The sequence below is a fragment of the Lepisosteus platostomus genome, chromosome 6, assembly GCF_059453375.1.
Source record: "Lepisosteus platostomus isolate fLepPlt1 chromosome 6, fLepPlt1.hap1, whole genome shotgun sequence".
NCBI classification, from domain to species: Eukaryota; Metazoa; Chordata; class Actinopteri; order Semionotiformes; family Lepisosteidae; genus Lepisosteus; species Lepisosteus platostomus.
In genome coordinates, this window is record NC_142616.1 from 22,459,573 (window position 1) to 22,482,679 (window position 23,107).

At 36.5% G+C, this 23,107-nt stretch overlaps 1 protein-coding gene across 7 annotated transcripts in view; it reads right to left on the reverse strand.

The window, feature by feature from the left end:
- The window catches only part of pcdh15b (protocadherin-related 15b), a 314,610-nt gene that overhangs the window by 106,153 nt on the left and 185,350 nt on the right, over positions 1-23,107 (reverse strand). For 6 of the 7 annotated variants that reach the window (XM_088634838.1, XM_088634837.1, XM_088634840.1 and 3 more), the window contains 4 exons: positions 7,621-7,729; positions 6,497-6,609; positions 1,450-1,656; positions 167-187 (listed from right to left, as the gene is read on the reverse strand). In XM_088634838.1, the coding sequence (XP_088490964.1) occupies positions 167-187; positions 1,450-1,656; positions 6,497-6,609; positions 7,621-7,729 (450 nt within the window). The remainder of the gene's footprint in view (positions 1-166; positions 188-1,449; positions 1,657-6,496; positions 6,610-7,620; positions 7,730-23,107) is intronic. The other variant, XM_088634842.1, reaches the window with a different exon arrangement.

The window sequence follows — 23,107 nt, forward strand, 5'->3', positions numbered from 1 at the left end:
CCAAAAATTGTAAAAATAAAGAAATATTGTCTGAAGACAACACAGGAGAGCAGTAAGGAAGGCTTCATGCAAAATTATTAAAAACACAAGCACACACCACAGCAAAGAAAATGAAAACTTCACACTTCTAATTGGCACAGAAACTAACAAACTCCCTAATACCTACAGGACTGGCACCAGGAGCAAGCTAAAATAAAAAGAAGACAAGAAACAGGAATGGTGTGATTGAAAAGACAGTTTTCAAACCTCCGTGTATCTTTCCAACCAACAGGAATGTATGAGAGTCTTCTCATTATACAGAAAAAAAACACTAGGGTTTACCATCTATTTGTATTGCATGTACACACATTGTAATTTAGCTGCTAACAAAATGCCTCCATAAGTTAAAGAAGACATTTAAAATAATTAAGCTAACACTTAATCTGATTGTGGTCTTGACATATTTTGTTTGGTACAAGTCATATCTGTTTGACAATTATAAATAACTTTCACTCACAGTTTGGAGCATGGTTACTCCAATATATCAGATGTAAAAAATTGCTTTCAAGGCCATAACGCTTAATTATTTAATTAAAGCAATTCACCAAATTCATTTAGTGTTTAATTCATCAGTTCTTGTTAGATATGCTAATACCTCAGTGGTGTAATGCTTTCATATGAAACAACAGGTATAAGAATTTTCTCCTAAAGGATGCAGTTTCAGCAGGAATGTGTACCATAGCTCTGCATCCTTTCAAAACATCATACTTTTTCATAGCAAATACATTAGCAGATACATTAGGTAGCCATAAAATGCATACAGTGCATGGGTGAAGTTTTTTTTCCTCTTGAATTTCCTTTCTTAAGAGCAATGCGGTACATACAGTATCCTGAAGCATTCTCATACAAGTCAGTGTAAAAATGAGCATCACACTGTGAAAATGCAGTCACACTGAAAACCACATCCTTCTTAAACCTTCTACTGCTTTAAAGCTCAGTATAATAAAAAACAATGTCCTACTAATTATAGTCCTTTGTAATGATCAATTTGGATTACCGATTACTGCAATGTATAGTTTTACATTACAGAATCTACACGTTTTCCTTGTAATTGGGATTAGGATTTAATTAGAATAAACTTAAACCTCAAGGCATTATAACATAGTAAAACTATTCACCATAATGGTTTAGTTTATTTAAAATCATTTTTTATTTTATTATTGTTTCCTTATTAAAGGAATATGCATATAGGCTATTGTTTGGCTTCTCCTAAAAATAAAACCTGTTATTAATTTGAACTTTTGAAAAGATTCTAGATTAAAGTATTAAAAATCACCTAAGATTACATTTTAGGCTAATCCAACAAACTGTAAGAGTAACAAAATGAAAAAAAAAATCTGATTTCATTGTCTATGTACATATACATCTGTCTAGTGGGTACTGTGAAGTAGTTTTTTTTAATCTTCTTACCTCTTCTATGTCATTGTCCAGGGCTATTATTCTGAGAGGCGCAGTAAGATTTGCACTGTTAGAGATAGTTGTGCCCACTGGTGAAGACTCAATAATGTATCCTTGATAGGTGGATAATTGAAAGTAAGGGGCCTGATTGTTCTCATCCAGGACTTCAATATGTAAATTTGCAAAAGCTGGAAGGGGATGTCCATTATCTTGTTCAGCCTAAAAGAAACAAGCAAACAAACAAAAAACACTTTTCACTGCCACTTGTTTGAACCATACCTGTGATTGCATTTATTAGGACGCATCCTGCTGGTGCAATCACAGAGAAGGAACAGAGCACTTTCCAGCTGCCTGCTGGTTGAATGAATGTTCCTAGCAAAAGACTCTGTATACATTATCAATACATTTGTGACATTGTATGAGAGCAATTATGTTATACTGCTAGAGCCTGCAAGACGTGCTCAGCCAAGTCACATCTTTTAATTTCAGCTCCCCAGGCCTTTTTTGACTCACTTGTGTTCTTAACAATAGCTGAAATAAAAATCCCAGTATGCCTACATGTAAAATATTCTCAGCTGTAGCCTCAGAAAATTGATTCAGTTTTATTAAAAAAAGACCTTAAACCATACTAGTGTACTCTTATTTTGCTAACCAAGTACTAATAACATACAGTATAAACCAATTGGACCTTTCCTTTTATGATATTTTTATATTTAATACTCTGTGTGTGTACTATAATCATACAAAAGACAAATAATAAAGACAACAGAGGAAATCAGTACAAGCATTATTGATCATAGAGGGACACACTGTAGCAGACTGTACCACAACAACTCTAAATGACTGATTTAGTGGAACAAAGATTCTTGGACTAGTTGATCAACCTAGCATGTAAAAAGCAGCTGGCAGAAAGTTAATTAAATACACTGGATTTGACAGTCATGCCATTAGCTAATTGATGAATGCCTTCCTCTCCAATGATGAGTTTCAATTGCACTGCAAAGAGGCAAATATGATAAAACTAGAAATCACTCAAATGATAAAAGAGGTACAAACCAAAGGCATTTAATTAAGGTATGTAGATACTTATTGAATAGACTGATTTTTACAAAACCATTGGTTTGCCTTGAGGATTAACATTACAGTGAAAAAATCTTTTCTGTTTCTATTGCTGTCTCACAACCTTCCTCAGCTGGGATTTTATTAAGAGTATTTTACAGCACCAGGGATTCACCATAGGCTGACTCATGTATTTATTTTTAGAAGAGTATTGAGAGTATTCCCAGACTGGTGTATCATGCCATCCAGACAACTTCCCCAGTGTTATAAAACACCCTTCTCAAATGCTGTAGCAACTTCTCCCAGTGGGGTATAAATTGACTTCTATGCTCACATGGAACTTCTTCTTCTTGTTACAGTTTTTTTTGTGGAATACACTCTAATTTAATTTGTACAGTTTTATTTTTTTAATTTTGTACTTTTCTAAGTATTATAAAAATATTTTGACATCCCTAACAATGAATGCAAAATAGCACAACTGTTTCTAAACACACTCCATGACACCACAATCACAGAACACAAGGTAGTTAAAAAATGAATGCTGATTATATCACACAGTAAAAAAGTATTTGCCCCCTTCCTGATTTCTTTTTTATTGCAACTTTTTGACACTGAATTTTTTCAGGTCTTCAACCAAAATCTAATTTTAGATAAAGGGAACCTCACCGAACATTTTTTTAAACTTATTTACTTATTTGTTATTTAATTAACAAAGTTATCCAATACCAACTGGCACTGAGTGAAAAAGTAATTGCCCCCTAGTTAAATCAACCCAATTAAAGGGATAATTAGAACCAGCTGATTGAACACAGCCATGCTGGATTACAGCCAGCCCTGCTCAGTATAAACCTCACTTTACTGTATTTTGACCCTTACCATCAGAGTCAAGATGCCAGCATAAAGATTTAACAAGCACATAATGCCACGATCAAAGGAAATTTCTGAAGAGATCAGAAAAAACGTTGTTGATATCTATCAGTCTGGAAAGGGTTACAAAGCCATTTCTAAGGTTCTGGGACTGCACTGAAGCACAGTGAGAGCTATAATCTCCAAATGGAGAACACTTGGAACAGTAGTGAATGTTCCCAGGAGTGGCCGGCCTGCCAACATTTCTCCAAGGGTGCAGCGTAAAATCATCCAGGAAGTCACAAAGGATCCAAAAAACCATCCAAAGAACTGCAGGCTTCTCTTGCCTCAGCTAAGGTCAGTGTTCATGACTCCACGATCAGAAGAGACTGGGCAAAAATGGGCTTCATGGGGAAAGTGGCAAGGCACAAACCACTGCTAACCAAGAAGAGCATAAATGCTTATCTGTCATTTGCCAAGAAGCACCTGGATGATCCCCAAGCCTTTTGGGAGAATGTTCTAATGACAGATGATCCAAAAGTGGAGCTTTTGGATGACATTGGTCTGGCGTAAAGCAAACACAGCATTTCATAGTAAGAACATCATACCAACAGTCAAACATGGTATTGATAGTGTGATGGTGTGGGGATGCTTTGCTGCCTCAGGACTTGGACGACTTGCCATTGATGGAACCATAAATTCTGCTCTATATCAGAAAATTCCTAAGGTCATCCGTCCTTGAGCTGGAGCTGAAGCTGAAGCATAGCTGGGTCATGCAGTAAGACAATGATCCAAAACACAAAAGCAAGTCCATACTGTATCAGAATGGCTGAAAAGAAGCAAAATTAAAGTTTTGGAATGGCCTTGTCAAAGTCCAGACCTAAACCCAATAGAGATGCTGTGTCAGGACCTGAAATGAGTAGCTCATGCTCGAAACCTACCAATGTTTATGAATTTAAGCAGTTCTGCATGGAAGAATGAGCTATAATTCCTCCACAGCGATGTGAAAGACAGATATTGAATTATAGGGAGCGTTTGGTTGCAGTCATTGCAGCTAAAGGTGGCGCAACCAGTTATTAAGTATTAAGTACTTTTTCACACAGGGGATATGGGTGTTGAATAACTTTCTTTATTAAATAAATGAAATAATAATTAAAAGTGTTATTTGTTCACTCAGGTTCCCTTTATCTAATATTAGATTTTGTCTAAAGATATGAAAACATCCAGTGTGACAAATATGGAATAATAGAGGAAATCAGGATGGGGGCAAATACTTTTTCATTGTACTTTCATATTACACACAAATGCTTATTTTCTTCTTATTTGTCTGTATTCTCTCGCTAATAATATCATTTAAGATGTAAACAAATAAAACTGAATAAATTTTTTTACGTGTAATGATATCCTCATGTTCAGGTTTCTTCCCACCTTCTTCACACACACTGTGTATATCTGCCCTGCACTGGCCAGTGTTACATCAAAGGTGTGGGCTCACACAAGGCTTCCAAGGCACACTTTAAGTTGCTGTAACCTTAACCAACAATAAGCAGCTTTTGGATCATTAATGGATGGACAGGTAATTTACTAACCAAGGTTTTAATTACACAATTTTTCTTCAGTGGATTCATTATTGGTCATGTGCAATAGTGCTACACTCCAGTAAGCAGTCTTAAAGTATTTTTACCCCTGACTGCGTTGTATTGAGATAAACATGTGAACAATTTCCTAAAACAGAGTGCATTTTAATGATATATTGGCAGACTAGATAGGGAGGTTATGGAAAACGCAATTAAGCTTTTTTTTTACAATCAGACAGTAAGAAGTCAAGTGTGGTGGTTAAGTTTCCATTGGCTTTCCAAACTGATTTAAATTATAAGTGCAAGGACATTCTACCCATATGAAACAGAACGTCTTCGAAAAGTGTTCTTAATTTTACAGTGCATGTCAAACTATTAATTCAAATCCTCAGAAAACCACTTCCCTCATCTTTATTTCATTTTTAATATTAAAAGGAATGCTATCTCAAATTCCCAAATAGCTAACCATTTCATTGTGGTTCTAACTCATTAATTGGAGCTCCACAGAAAGGTCAGGCTTGAGACATACACACACTCTTGCTGATTCCGAAGAAATCAGAGGTGGATTAAAATACAGGCACCAGGTCATTAAGTCGCTGTCCTTCTTATGTTCCATTGGGTGCTTTACTCTAAGGCAGGACGTAAAAGAAAATGCTTTCCTTCCCTCATAAGAAAGGCAAGATAAGATTAGCTGTTTCCCAAAAGAGTTGGACTGTTTCAAACCCCAAAAAAACTAGCAAAATGATTTGTTTGCTTTGGAAGATCTGTCATTGCGGGATCTCCTTACCACAGTTTTTGGATATTACCTGAATCCTTATTTAAAATACACTTTTTATCACCCCCCCCCTCTTCTTGAGAGATATGGTACCTACTTGTGATTCACAGCAAAGGAATCTGACCTACACCTACAGTACTTCAGCCCAGCAAAAAACACAACTGGGTAACGAAAACAGGCTTACATTTCACCCAAGTTTTAACAATCATTATACTGTATATTCATTTATATCTCTCTAAAGCTTGATATTAAATCCATAACATGGCGCTTTTTCAGATTATAACCTTCGTTGTCAAATGGCATAATATTTCTTGTCTTTCTGAATTTGTATACAGTATCTACTGTTTGGCATGCAGAATACACTGACATATACCTTTCTACAGTTTATGTTTTATATAATTTTATTAGACTTTATCAGTTTTTTATTAAAATCGTTCAATGTCAGACTTAAAGGATCACAGTTTAGCTTTTAGTTTGCTTAACTAATTAATTCCATTAATTCAAGATGGCTTGCAAACTTTTTTCACTTACTGAATATGAATTCCTGTGGAACACAGAATGCTCTTTACAGATCATCACTCTCCCACCTCAGCACTATTACCTTAACATTTTACAGTCCAGCTACTCATCCTAATGCTGATTTAGCACTGCAGCATACATGCTCAGTATACTTAAACAATGTTTTCATTATAATGGTAAATGGTTAATTACAGTCTTCCTGGGGGATAAAAAAAATCAAAATGTCATTTTCTTTTGATTACAATGGATTTGAGAGAAAAATAAAAAGTTACATTAAAATTACCTTGATTACCAAATCAAATTTTTGGTATAAATCTCTGCTGATTGGCTTCAAAAGTCGAAGCTCTGCTGTAGATCCATTTAATCTGAAGTACTCCATGTAATTTTCTGGTGTACCTAAAAAGAAGGGAATTTAAGAAGGATTTATGTAAGCTTGCAGTTACCTTTCTTGCTTGAACACTGAAATGTGAAATGTCAGTCCTCTTTCAGCAGTCATATAACAAAAGCAATGGCTTACACAAAAGAAAAGCAAGAACAGGAATTTAATAACTGGAGCATGAGCAGGGCACTTTTAAAATGCAAAATGTAAAAGAAAAAAAGTTTGTGAAAAATACCAACAATTTAACCATTCCTGCTAAAGGACATTATTAGTATATCAGATCTAACAATGAAGAAAAAACACATTAGACATTCATTGGAAAGAAGCCTGGCAGGTTGACATGACTGTCACACATTCTTAAACAATTACGATCCCAGCATGGTTCTTCAAGTCTCTGAGTCTAACAATAGCAGCTACAGTATTTATGTGGTGGTGTAGTTTTGAAAATGTCTCTACAATTAAGATGTTATTTGCTTGTTTGTTGGGTTTCTCTTTTTGCTTTTATGTTGTGTAACTGATGCCTAAACTAAAAACTGATTCACAGACCCCCCGGAGCTAGTCTAGGAAGGTCAACTCCAAACGTATTGTAGAAATTTCTCTAGTGTCTTTAGAGAAAAACAATATTCCTTAGTGAAAGATTTATAAATTCTCCAAAAATGTCAACCCAGTGTTTATTTCAAAGTTCCTACTACTTTAATGATATCCCACAGCCAACAGAAAGCTTGAAATCAGCATCATTCATCATCATCATTCATCATCAACATATTTTGTTAAAAGCGTCATCTGGTTCTGGTGAGTTCTACCAAGCTCCCTCATGCCTAAGAACAATTTCTGGAGGTGAAGACCTTCTGAAGACTGCTCTGTTAGCTAGAGAATTCGTAAATGCATTCTATTCCAGCAATTCTGATGTCGATGTACAGGACTGATTATCTAATGCTGCTTTCACAGTAAATTGTTCCCCTACAAAGCCAGGGTGAATTGTGAACTGTGACTGATTGCAAATGACAGTGTGTTTGACAGGCACCTACCAACAAGGATGGAGTAAAGAATACCAGGTCGATCAGATGGAGGCTGTATGTTTCGGTCTTGATCAACCGCTTGAATGGTTGGAGTGACGTTAACTGGGTTCACTCTGCTCTGAAATGAATTTTTTTGTCCAACAGTTAGAACATAAATACACACAACCATTAAGGCCAGCTGGTTCAGTACCTTTATTCACTCTGCTGAAATGAATATTCAGGTTAAAGGTTAGAAAATTTACTAATACTTTTTAAATGTATATATTATACTGTATATAATCATATATATTGACATATCTTTCCACCTTTTTAACATCTGCAGAGAAGAGAAGCTGCTAATACTTTAAAAATGTTTGTAACAACAGCAACTTAAAATTATTACTGTTTATTTCTATAAAACCTAAAGAGCTACATAATACTATCATAACCAGACAAAACACAGTATAATAGTACAATATCACACAATACAAATTGAAGTGTAGGTCAGTGCAGTATTGACTTCGATTACTATATAAAATAGACTGTTCTGAGACAAAAAATTAGGCAATGTGTATAGTTACCAAAAGCTAGTAGCCATAGACTTTTTTATGTCAAAAATACTTAGTAAGGTCAATGTATGCTATAGATAGCACAAAATAACAGTTTTCAATTGCTAGTTAATTAGAAATGTTGTTTTTTCACTTAATTCGTTCAGTTCACTTTACAGTGCCTCCAGTAATTAAAGCATTTTATCACCCAAAGCACAAAAATGTTGTGTAGCTACTATGTCTTGATGTTATCACTGCACTCTGTCTATAATTGAGCTTTATACTGGCCCAATTTTCTTAGCTCTTTAACTGTCTGTAATTCAGAGAACACATTGTTTAGTTAATAGTTTGTGGATACTGCAGATCAAATAAAGTATTTGGTAATAAACATCAAAAAGAAATGGACATACAAATTAGTCGAATCCTGTAATACTGGTGAATTAAGACAAGATCCATGACAGACGTGATAATTTGAAAAAAATGTTTCAAATACCACTTATCAAGGGAATTACTGGACAACAGGCTTGGCTTGGCTACCAGTCTGTAACACATCAACAATGAAAGAGGGTTCTGTTCATGGTGCCTCTTTTTTCTCCTGGATAAAAGCAGGAGAAATGTCTGTGTTAGATTCTCCAACTTATACATCAAACAATTGCCAAAAACAGCTACCCGGGGAACAAAAATACTAATACTAAGGAATGATTTAAATTTCCTGACAAAAGTTCAACTAAAATGTTGATTACCTTTGAACACATTTTTTGAGGTTGCTAAAATGACATTGATCAGTCACACAATTCATTCAAAGATTCATAATTCAGTTTTTTGGTGTAATGTGGCATTTAGAGAAGGCTTTACAAACTGCTTCATAGATGCGTAGAGTGAATTCTTGGCTGGGTGTCATCTCCAGCCTTGGATGACAAGAGTGAGACTTTAAAGTCAATATTCAGGACCTGAACCTAAAGGCATTCAGCTGGTGAAATGTTGGATGTTAAGGATGGCCATAAAATACTCAGATGTTCATACGCTCTACCATCTGTCAGCATGCTCCCCACATACAGTGCCTTGCAAAATTATTCACCCCCCTTGGACTTTTTGACATTTTACTGTGTTACAGCATAGAACCATAATGTATTAAACTGAGAATTTTCGCCACTCATCAACACAAAGTACTCTATAATTTTCAAAGTGAAAAAAAAACTAAATTAATTAATTACATTTTGCTAATTTAATTAAAAATAAAAGAAAATAATTGAATGCATAAGTATTCCCCCCCAGAGTTAAGTGAGTCTCTTTGGGTAAATCTCTCTCAGCGTTGCACATCTTGACACAGAAATTTGTGCTCATTCCTCTTGGCAAAATTGCTCAAGCTCCATCAAATTGGATGGGGACCGTTTGTGAACAATTTTTAAATCATTCCACAGATGCTTAATTGGATTGAGGTCTGGGCTTTGACTGGGCCACTCCAGGACATTAATCATTTTTGGTTTTAAGCCACTCCAGTGTGGCTTTTGCTGTATGTTTTGGGTCATTGTCCTGTTGGAAAATGAATTGTCTTCCACGTCACAGTGCTCTTGTGGATTGCAGCACGTTTTCCTCCAGGATATTTCTGTACTTAGCTCCATCCATTTTCCCTTCTATCTTTATGAGTTTTCCAGTCCCTGCCGCAGAGAAGCATCCCCAAAGCATGATGCTGCCACCACCATGCTTCACTGTAGGGATGGTGTTCTCAGCGTGATGTGCTGTGTTAGGTTTGCACCAAACATAAGAGTTCAATTTTGATCTCATCAGACCATAGAATCTTCCTCCAAATTGTTGAGTCTCTCAAACGCCTTTGGGCAAACCCCAGCTGAGATGTGATATAAGTTTTTTTCAGCAAAGGCTTTCTTCTTGCCACCCAGATTTATGAAGCTAGATTTGGTATAAGCCAGATTTATGAAGTGTGCGTGCTATTGTTATTTCATGCACAGTTTCTCCCATCTCCGTCAAGGAGGACTGTAACTCATTTAGAGTTGCCTTAGGCCTCTTGGTGGCCTCCCTTACTACGGATCGTTTTGCATGGACACTCAGTTCTGGAGGACAGCCAGTTCTGGGCAAATTCACAGTTGTTCCATATTTTCTCACCTTTATAATGATGGACTTCACTGTGCTTCGAGGTACAGTATATTCAATGCCTTGGAAAGTTTCTTATATCCTTGCCCCTGACTGGTATTTTTCAAGAACCATGTCTCAGATCTGCCCTGGAATGTTCCTTGGTCCTCTTGGTGTAGTGTTTCCTTGGAAATACACTAAGTTGGGAAGCTCACAGACACAGGTGTATTTATTCTAAAATCAACTGCACACAGGTGGACCCCAGTCAAGTAATTATGTGACTTGGAGAGTGTTACAGGTATATACCATAAGTGTTAGGAATTATTTATGATTAATTATTATTATAAAAGGTAAGTATGGTAGGTAGTTAATATAATGTTAACCTGTTCTCTAGAGAAAGAAATACCTGTCAAAATACTGTTAGGATGCAAATCCAGTAAGGATACATACTGTACATCCCGCTTCTTTCACGTAATGATCTTCACTAACATTTGGTATAGAAAAATATGTAACTAAGATCAAAATTGCCATAGAAGACTGTTAAGATTAAGACCAAATTAATAATTACGTATCACTTACGTCACATTTTAAAATAGTATCAACGGAATATAATTTCAGGTTTTGGATTGTGGTCATTTAAACCTTTAATACACAACCATGAAGCTCAAATTAAAAAGTCTGCCATGCAAAGTTGTACAATCATTAAACTGATAAAGTATGTGGTCTGCACATACACAGAAAGAAAAACACTTCTGTGCATATGTAACCTGCTATGTTTCTGGGCACTCTCCCATGTGATGTTATTAGTCATATACAGTATATCAACACCTACAGATGCAGCCATTCAAAACAAGCGGGCGATACCGCATTATTTTGCGGTGCGCTTCACGCAGTCTACCGCGAGTTACCGTAAATTCTCGTATAGTACCACACGAAAAATAATAGTATCCGGAATTTCCGCAAGGTGGAGCTAATAAAGCTCAACCTCTCATGTTTGAGCTGTCGCCATCAAAGTCTTTAACGAAGATATTACTAATAGTATTAATAATGAATGAGTTTGGACAAGCTGTAAACTCAAAGTATTGCCTTGGTCCACATTCTTTTTTTCATTGACCGTCTTTGTAAAAGTAACACCACAGCAATTCGCAATCACGCACTTGTTTCCAATCATGCAAAGTACAGTAATTTTTGAGAATCGATTCACCATGCCTTTCACATGCTCATAAAAGAGATTGATTTAGGAACATAAACATATTACTGTATGCAAACTGTACTGCATACAGTATGTATATGTATATTTAATGTCTTTACTGTGCCCGTTTAAGTATTGAAGATTTATATGGAATTTTACAACAGAAGGGAAATCTTAGTAGCTGAGCATAAAAAGAATAGGAGCATACTGTAACACGTGTGAAGGCCATAAACTATATTAATTTTGGAACATAAACATACAGTATATGGCTGGTCTCGGTACTTTAAAGAAAACACACACACCAGTTTTCCATTTCTCCCTAAACATTTTAAGCATCGAAGTCTTTAACTAACGTGATACTGGAGTCAACAAGCATACTTTTAGAATTTGATTAAAAGGGAATATAATATGGAACAAACATTTCTTTGAAAAAATAAAACTTTTCCCTGGGTCAGAGATTAAATAAAACTTCACTCGCACCAAACAAATTTATATTTCTAAATATCACAACATGATCAAATTTAAGTCATTTTAATAACAATGAATAGTCATCTATGCATTACAATATAAACATTTATATTGATTTAAATTGTGTTTAAATCGCCTTTATTTAAAACCCATAAATAAAGCTGATACTGTTTAGAATTTTAATTATTTAAAACTGTATTACAGCAGCACAATGCACAATGCAACGTAAATCGCTATCTTTGTCTTCTGTGTAATAATAATCTCCTCAAAGCACTTTACAGGATAAAAACAATAACAACAATACTGTTAGGCTGGGCAAACGATTTTTTTTTTTTAAAGAAATACAAAATGAGATATAATGATGTGTTCCGGCTTAGACATTAACGAAGGTCATAAAGGTCATAAACGATATTAATTTTGGAACATCAACATATTATGTAAACTGTATGTTGCTGTTATTGGTATTTTAAAGAAAAAATACTGTAAAATCCTGGGTTCGGTACAATGATTCAGGCATTCATGTGAAGGACAACAGAGCTTTCACTAGCCGATTATCAAACTTTATTGATAAAACAAAAACAAAAACTATCCAACCAAGCCAGAAGAAGACAAAAATAATAACGGACACAACGCGAGCCTGCATTCTCTCCTCAGCCGTCCACACCACACTTTTCCCTGGGTCAGAGATTAAATAAAACTTCACTCGCACCAAACAAATTACCACACACTGAACACTGAACATGTTAACTTCCCCCCCTCCAAAACCCAGTACGTACAGTACTTACTAGTTAAGAAAGCTAGGCTCCTCAATGAAATCGCTTTAACATGCTAATGCGTTGGTGTAACAGTCCGGGCGTGGCAAGCTTCTAATGTCAACCCAACTACGGCGAAAGGAACCCTTCTTTCATTGGAAGACAATGAACATATTCTACCCGTACATGAGAATATAATGCTGGTGCGTGGGCGAGGTGGGGTGCTGTACGAGCTGTCAAAAAAAAGTTTTTGTTTTTGTCAATTGAGTGTCCATAATATTGCAGTAAGTGAAAAGACCACGGGCATTCTTCCTCCCCCTACATTCTCAGAGTAGAATAGAATTTATTATTAGCACAATTTATTACAGTGCTAAATTTAATATTATTGATTACTAATTTTTGCTAACACCTATCTTTCTTAACTAGTAAATACTGTACTTACTGGGTTTTGGAGGGGGGGGGAGTTTTTTGCTGGAAATCTCGCCCCCTTCTACTTTGAAAATACCTGTGAAACCGGTTTAATTCCATATTAAATTCCATATTAATTCCATATTTAATTCCTTCACTTCTGCATAAGCTTTCTGGAGGAACAGTGGATAGGATGCAGCTCTTTCTGGGAATACTGCAAATTCACAGGTGCCTGACTTGATGGAATTCACATTATCATATTCACATATCACCCCCCCTCCCCCCCTCTCTCTCTCTCGCTTGCCCTCCCCCCTGTGTATTCTCCGTTTAGGGCAAGTGAGAGAGAGTGTGCTGTCCTTTGACAAAACAAGGCTCGCCAGATAATGTGAATCGAAACCTGTTTTTCTAGCTTTTAAAGTCGTGCGATGTGTAAGCAGGAACACATCATTATATCTTACATATGAAAAATACATAATATAGCTCCCAAACAAACGCAAACGTGTTTTTAATAAAATGCTTTTATTCACTCATAATCTGACAATTTCAGGAAGACTAAGGAAGGACTAAGGGAATTGTCATCTGTTGTTGAAGCTCTGTGAGCTCGGTGACTTTGAGACCACTTGTTATCCCAGGTTTTTTGAATCGCCACAATTCAAATAGAGAAAAAAGAGTTGACTGACAAGATTTAAGATGTGGCTGTCAATGTTAGATTAAAAAAAACACGTTGCCCGACGTTAATTGCACTGCTTGAAAAATAATTTTATTTTGAGAGAATGGATAAGTAATTCAAGTGTTTTTTTAACTTCCTGAAAAACAAGTAATAATTTAACAATATGTGCAAACGTTTTATGATATGTCACTGTTGTGAATGTCTGTGGAGTGTATTTTATTTGCCTGTCTGTCCTGGCTGTGCTCTCTCACTCACCCTCCCCCCCCCCCCTCAATTCAATTCAACGAGTGCCCCTATCGGTCAACCAATCACGTACCGCGGTATTTTGCGTCATTGCGCGTCACGATGCACGAGGCCGTAGCCAATTACCTCCGGTACGTGTCTGTGCCACGCACTTTGAATGGCTGCATCTGTATAATACAATATATATGTAGTTTTAACCATTATTAATATATGCTTTTTGTTTCATAAATGTGAAATGAGGAAAGCACAACAAAATACACAAACTGTTAATAATGATTGGTTTATATTCATGTGCCCTCTGCTATATGCATCCCCATGATCAACAAATGGCACTCAAGAAAAATCCCCTCAGGGAAAGATTTATTTCTCTTGGTTCCAGTGTAATCCTAATCCCTTGTAATTATCATCACTGTGACTGCTATAAATCAAATTGTAACTTCTATAGGCACATCTCTGAACTGTGTAAAATGATGTTTTATAACAAACTGTTATGGTCTCAAAGGGGTCTGCAACAGCATAACCTTTAGAAAAGGAAATACTGAACAAAAAAGAACACTTTAAAGTTTAAATGCTATGCCTGTGCTACACCTGTGTGCACATACTTGTAGTGATTCATAGCCGTTTCAGGGACGCCAAATATGTAATGTTAGTGGCTCTCTGAAGGCACCAGTTCTGTAGGGTTTGGGCATTTACTGAGACAATTATTAATTGTAGCAGTAAATCACAAAGTTGATTCTTTTGATGGCTTTAGAATCTAACCATGCGACATAACTCAAACAACGCGCACACACAGGTACTAATACACGAGGATACATTTATTAATACATAGAATATGCATGTAAACCTAACAGATCTTATCGAGAGGGTTATCAGAATACAAAAGGTATATATTCAATCAGTTACAAAGTGTTACACATATCAAGAGGACATACGTTCAGTATATCATTCATTAAGACCGTTTCGTAAAGTGAACTTGGTTACAACTTCTACATTAGATACTCAAACAAGTACATAACTCTTAGGAATTAAATTGATATCAACTGGTTGGGATAACAATTGAATTCTCGAGCTGTAATACATTGAAGTTGAATACTCATCCAATCTTTGGGGATTCAGATCTCCTGCGGGCACAAAGAAACAGTTGCAGGCTGTTGCTGTCCAATCCGCGCTCTCTGGCTCCGTGCCAGGCTGTGCTGTGCGGCTTGCGACGGTGTGCTGCTGATGCTCACTGTTGGCTTTAACTAGCAAAGTTTGTGCACAGGAGAAAAGATGACTGTGGGTCCCAGCAAGTCAGGAAGAGGACCGGTTCGTTCCTGATGAAGAGCTAGTTCTGAATAGTGATTCAGCTTTCCACAGTTCCGACCTGTTCACGAGGCCTGCTGCTGGTTACTCTCTGGCAACCTCCACTCTAGACTCTTAGAACAAAGGAAAGTTCTGGCACTCGGACACACTGGCCGTTCCGTGGTTGTCCGGGCTGAGTCTCAGGATGGTCAGGAGGCGCGCTGCGAGAATGTCCTGCCCTTGGGAGCCTTCTGCTCCTGGGCCGTCCTGCCCTGGAATTCTCCTTTGAATTCCCTTTAGAACAGTCCACAGAATCCTCTCCAGAATCCCTTCTGAATCTTGTTGAATCTGAATCTGAATCTGAATCTCTCAGGCTCTCTGTGTTGCCTGTTTTTACCTGGAGGAACTTCAGCTCATTGATTGGCTGAAAGTTCCATGGGCATCAGAGTCCCACGTGGGTTACTCGGCCCTACCGGTCCCTGATTGGTTGATCAAGGTGAGATATGAGTCACTTAGTCCTGACACTTAGGAATGCAATCCAGATGTCCAACTCGCACTCCCTAGACAGATAGGCGCCAATGGGTGACCATTGATCATGATAGCAGCCATATCACCCTGCAACTCACAACTGGCAACCCACTGAAGCTAAGCAGGTGTGAGCCTGGTCAGTACCTGGATGGGAGACCTCCTGGGAAAAACTAAGGTTGCTGCTGGAAGAGGTGTTAGTGGGGCCAGCGGGGGGCGCTCACCCTGCGGTCCATGTGGGTCCTAATGCCCCAGTATAGTGACGGGGACACTATACTGTAAACAGGCGCCGTCCTTCGGATGAGACGTAAAACCGAGGTCCTGACTCTCTGTGGTCATTAAAAATCCCAGGACGCTTCTCGAAAAGAGTAGGGGTGTAACCCCGGTGTCCTGGCCAAATTTCCAATTGGCCCTTACTAATCATGGCCTCCTAATAATCCCCCTCTATGAATTGGCTACATTACTCTGCTCTCCTCCCCACTGATAGCTAATGTGTGGTGAGCGTTCTGGCGCACTATGGCTGCCGTCGCATCATCCAGGTGGATGCTGCACATTGGTGGTGGTGGAGGGGAGTCCCCATTACCTGTAAAGCGCTTTGAGTGGAGTGTCCAGAAAAGCGCTATATAAGTGTAAGCAATTATTATTATTATTATTATAGCCAGGCTTAGCTAAGTGCATCCCCCTTTGGGAGCTGTCCTTGGACCTTAAATCACCTTGCATGAATGGTTTCTCTGTGGCTGCACCACAGAGATGAACAGAGAAATGAGGCCTAATTTGGGAAAGCTCAGAAACACTTAATTCTGCATTATTATTAAGCCTCGCCGCTACATACTGTATACTGTATACACAAATCACAAGTTAAGGTCTCTCAGAACTCCACAGTATTTCTCCTATCCAAAACAATAACATCAAAAATGACTCCCAGATTTTATCATGCTCGGTACAACAACTCTTGCATCTTGGATAAGATTGCATACGACAAGATGCATCAACAGATGCATAACATTGAAGTCATCAACCTTAAACTTCAAATGAGCCTTGTACAGAGATTTCTTGAGTAATAATTTAAGAACTACAATAATAAATTATTGCCAGCTTCTCAAAGACTGAAATGTCCTCTGTGGGTAAATCCAGGATTTTATTACTAGAATTAATTAAGACAAAATCCCCTGAGATCCACATGTACCCCTGGTAGGAATCTTTATCATTCTCTCTTCAGTGAATGAGAAGAAAAAAATAATACTGTACTTCACAGCCTATTGAACCCACCAAGGTATATTTGCTTAAAGACTGGGGTCTGTAATTCTGAAAACCACACAATTTTTCATTTTTAATGCAATGACTGAAAAGATTTGTCTTTATTTCCCAATCATTTTCTAGTATAATATTTTACTACACCAGAGTGTATTGCCAGATGGCCATTTAAAGCATTATAGTCCTGTCACTTGGTTTCAATGCTAGGTTTGAATTACACTGATACTACACTACTAATGAGCTACTTTTTAAGTTAATAGCCAGCATAATTTTATATATGTAAGGTTTGCTTTCCACTTGGTATTTGGAGTCAAATAAGTTATGTTTGTGAAAACTGTTATAATTAATAGTAATCTACACTAGCTGTATATCCACACAGGAATTAATAGTGTACAATGTTGCTGAGAAGGTTAATAATGTATTTTTTGTTTTACAACTTTATACAGTGCCTTGCAAAAGTATTCATACACTTTGTAATTTTGTCCCATTTTGCATACATATTTCTAAATTATTTAAAATCTGAATGCTCAAATTCAATTGTAAGGGTAAGATAAATTACAGCAAATTTCTGTAAAAATGAAAAATGAAAAACTGAACTATGTTGATTGCACAAGTATTCAGACCTGTAAACTCTATATTTTGTGGAAGGACCCCTAGCAGCAATACTGAACAAGCTCAAGCCTTTTTGGATGAGAAGCAGAACTATAACATCATGCTGCCACCACCATGTCTGACAGTAGGGATTGTGCTAAGTTTGCATGAGACCTAAAGCTTTGGAAAGAGATCCCGCTACTGTATGTCTTGACTGACCATAAAACCTTTTGTCACATATTTGCAGTATTATTTACAGTATGTGCTTTGTTGCAAACTCCAGGAACATTGTTGACCTACTGTATGGACATCTTCTCAGCCACTGCACACTATTGCTCTTTCAAAGCTGCTCGCCTTGGCGGTGTGTGGGTGATGTCCATTTCTTAATGATCGACTTCACCATGCTTAAAGAGATTGTCGACATGTTTTTATATTCTTCTGCTGACCTGTGCCTTTATATACAGTACTTTATCCTTGAATCATTTTGAAAGCTCCTTGATCTTTATGGTTGAAAAGTTGAAATTCACTACCTGACTGAAGGTACAGAGTTACACAGATACAATAGATGCATTTATTTGTACTCATATACATCACTATCATTGCTCATGGACATGGGCCCTTAATTATGTACTGTATGTGGCTTATTAAGTTAATTATGTGGTTACATTAAATGTACATTTTATGCAATCTTGACTTTCTTTCATATTAACTAAAAATAGAAATAATTTAATACAAATATGAATATGAAAGAAATATAATTCATATTACTTTCATATTCATATTTGTATTTAATTATTTTTATTTTTGCTTTAAAAATGTGGGGTGGTTTGTGTATATAACATAAGTATAAGTATAATAATTACTCTTTCAAATTGTGCTGACTGTAAGCTTTAAAGCAATAAAACATGAATACTGTGCAAGGACTTGAATACTTTTGAATGGCACTGAATATGCAACTTCTACATTGTTTAAATACAAAATATTATACATTGTGTATTTAATATGAACAGAAAACTAAGAGATCATGAGTTTAAAATAAGTCAGACGTGTGTCTTTACTGTGGTTCGACAACAGTGTGATTTAGCTGCAAATAAATAATTGATTACTACTTGTTCAGCATCTTGAATTGGCACAGTCAAGCTGTGTGTGCTGAGTGATTTCATTGGCAAAGTGAGAAACAGCTCACTATTACTCCTTGTCTGAGAACAGAGGATAATGGGAATGTACATAGCTCTATATTCTGTTTGAGTTCTTAAAGACTACTCTTCTTAAAACTTTGGCTACCCGATTAATGCATTTGACTCTTTTTACTTAAATTATTACTTAATGCAATCAAGTAAACCTATTACATAAACCAATTTCTGAGATCAGACTTATCAGAACATTTTGCCTTTTGTATTTCTGAACAATGTAAAAAGCACAGAAAACTGACAGCCTTTTACAGTACATGAAGGGGCATATGAATTTGTACAAAAATGTATTGTTTCACTGTGTGTTTTTCATATACTGTATGATTTCATCCTCTATGATTTCTTAATTTTTCTGTTTTTTTATTTTTTATTTGTAATTTGTTACTGTAACATTTCACTTAATACAATAGGTAGATGATAATCATGCTACCATAAATCATAATTTCATGAATTTGAGGTGTCTTTTGGTCAAGGCCAAGACTGCAATTTTCGAGTAACCTGGACCAATGTTGGACCACCATTAGGTTTTATTGACCCCATGCAATTTTGCTCATCAGGCTAATGTGGGTCCAACATTATGAGCCAATGTAGCAGTATCACTCCAGTATAGAATGTCATACATACGGTCCATACAGTATACATAACATGTACATGAGATTATGGAGATAAGTCATCTCTCAAAGCCTTTGGTTCCATGCAAATTCACTTCATTTGTAAGTCATTTCTTATTTTTCCTTCTTTAAACCACTCTTAAAAATTGTTTAGTTCTTAAAAAATACTAATATTAATATATATTGGGCACATACTATATAAAAGAAAGTGCTTGTCCTCATTGTCAGTAACAATTTAGTTTAAAACAAGTAGTTCTAGGGGTACAAATGTAATGCAAGGTAGATATACTTTACAATGTAACAATGTTGACTTAAAGGCAGTTTACCAACAGCAACCAAATTCTGAGAGAAAGGGTGAGGATTCTACTGTACATTTGCCAGTGTGGAAAGAGATTTATCTAAACTATATAACCAGAAAATGTTGAGTCATGCTTAAAATAGCATAATTCTGTCAGAATGAGTCCACTTGTAAACATCCCGGATTTGTTTAAGTGTGTGATCTAATCACCAAAGATTCATGAGTCAGATTTAGCAGAAAAAAGTATATTAATGTTGTTCAATCAGCTGCACAGTGCTGGGAGATTGACAATCACTTAGGGCAATGCAGAGTGGCAATAAGTGATTGCATGCATCAGTCACATTTTCCTGTTCCTTCTCTTTTTCGCTTATGTACTCTATACCTAAATGTTGTTTTGCTCTCATTGCTCTTTTAAATGCTTGTTAACCAAAATCTTAAAATACATCCCTTAGCTGTTGGAGTAAATGTGCAGAAATACATGCATTTGGACAGGACTGAATGAAAAATGCGTCGCCACAAAAACTTAAAACAGAAGGTAGTCTGTTTCTTCTATTTTTTCCTTTAAATAAGCTCTTTAGAGGCCTTTTTCCAGATTTTACTTTTAATTATTCAACGTGGCAATTAAAGATCTAAAAATAAGTAACGGTGGAAAAAAAAATTCAATGAAAACACCTTGAGAGGATCCTTAGGTTGCACATTTCTCATCTTATAAACCTTCTATCATAAATTATAACTCAGGGCATGCCTATCAGCAAACTTGAAGTGAAGGTTTACAGAGATTCCTGAATACCTTACCTTCATAATCAAACTCCTTATTTAACCAGACGATGCAGATAATTTACAATCATGACCTGTAGAGTACCTGTTTACACAACAGGGAATTTTAAAACACTATCATTTAATAATATTGAGCTCCAGGAATTTTGGACATTTTGATGCATCTCAGTCTTTGAGTAACCATTTTAGATGCTAAATGTTTAGTAGGAAAAGAGGCCATTCATTTATAATGGCAATATTCATTCATATTTCGCCAAACCATGCAGAACATGGTGCATTTTTGCCATGAGAAGATGCCAGACAGGTTTAAAACAGGGAACTTAAAATGAGAAAATTCAAGTTCAAAAGGAAATTTAAATGACACGAATACCCTTTTCATTTGCATTTATGTTGGCATAGTCCTCCAGTTTTGGCAGCTTGTCAATCTAGCTCGATCAGACCACCACCTGTTCCATTTCAGTCTGCTGTGGTACCATGTAGATTTATACTACTACATAGGGACTTGGCTCTGCTCTTATATAGTTTGATCTCTGATATTATATACATACTGTATCTATTTATGCTCTCTTAATATAATATTCTGTATATATAATTTTTGTATCCTTTTTACGTAATTAATTTACTTAATATAATGTTTTTGTGTTAAATACTTTATTACTAGTATTTACAGCCACTGGAGATAATCTTAAATATGCATCAGCTTTAATTAATCTACAGATTGATTAGGTAATGTTCATAGTTTGAAAATACTTTTGGAAGACTTCCAAATTATGCAACATAACAAAAAATATAAATGTATGTTCTAAAATATTAGAAAAAAACTGTAAGAACTTAATACCACTCAATACACTGCAACATTTTTACCTCACCACATTAATTATCCATAAGCTACTTACCCTGGTGAGGGTCATTGAAAGCCCAAACCTATTATGTGTAAGGCATATGGTGGAGAGACACATTACAGCACACGGGACTGATTCCAAACACACCTAGCACTTCTTTGAGTAATGAAACAAAAAGGAAGCTACAAGGAAAAACGTGCAAACTCTACACAGGTAACCGAGGATCAAAAATTGAACCCAGGACCCTGAGCAGCACTTGACTGACACATACTGCCATGCTGTCTACACTGAAATGTGTCAGAAACTTCAGAGTTATTACAGTACACTGCTTAAATGTTTTACTTGCTTTTTTTAAATAAACACAGGCCAGAGCCAGTGCCCATTTTGTGAAGATAATATGAAGGAGTTTTTGATACACACTGAAAACCTCTCTGCTGTAGGTTTAAGGAAGCCAGGAACATTTAAACTGCCAGCTTTTCTTTCTATAATGTATGGTGAATTCCTGGCTCCCATTTCTTCCTATATAATTTGTCTTCTCAGAGCTTTTGAGCTGCCTCAAATAGTAAAAGTAGATTGACAGAGCTTGATTTGCCTGAAAATTCACAGAAACTGTAACCCAGGTGAAAAATGACACATTTTAAACACATTTATGATTGAAAGTTAAATGAAGTTACATGTCATCAGAAACATTAAAGAAAATTTAAAACTAAATATGTTTTAAAAATATGTACTGTACACATCAATTGCAATTCAACATCATTGGAAGGAGGGGAATCATTTTGCAAGGCAGTGTACAGTATGTATTGTGCAGTACATTATATTTATTACCATCAAAATAAAAAGAGAAAAAAGCATGACCCAGTCTAACTGAGAAAGCTGGCATTTCCTGCTAAAATAAAAAGATGAGGGAAAGATGCTTCTTCAAAAACATATTTGTTTTATGTTATGAAATGAATGCTACAGTGCCTTGCGAAAGTATTCGGCCCCCTTGAACTTTTCAACCTTTTGCCACATTTCAGGCTTCAAACATAAAGATATAAATTTTTTATTTTATGTGAAGAATCACCAACAAGTGGGACACAATTGTGAAGTGGAACGAAATCTATTGGATTTTTGAAACTTTTTTAACTAATAAAAAAATGAAAAGTGGGGCGTGCAAAATTATTCGGCCCCCTTGCGTTAATACTTTGTAGAGCCACCTTTTGCTGCGATTACAGCTGCAAGTCGCTTGGGTTATGTCTCTATCAGTTTTGCACATCGAGAGACTGAAATTCTTGCCCATTCTTCCTTGCAAAACAGCTCGAGCTCAGTGAGGTTGGATGGAGAGCGTTTGTGAACAGCAGTTTTCAGCTCTTTCCACAGATTCTCGATTGGATTCAGCTCTGGACTTTGACTTGGCCATTCAAACACCTGGATACGTTTATTTGTGAACCATTCCTTTGTAGATTTTGCTGTATGTTTGGGATCATTGTCTTGTTGGAAGATAAATCTCCGTCCCAGTTTCAGGTCTTTTGCAGACTCCAACAGGTTTTCATCCAGAATGGTCCTGTATTTGGCTGCATCCATCTTCCCCTCAATTTTAACCATCTTCCCTGTCCCTGCTGAAGAAAAGCAGGCCCAAACCATGATGCTGCCACCACCATGTTTGACAGTGGGGATGGTGTGTTGAGGGTGATGAGCTGTGTTGCTTTTACGCCAAACATATCGTTTTGCATTGTGGCCAAAAAGTTCGATTTTGGTTTCATCTGACCAGAGCACCTTCTTCCACATGTTTGGGGT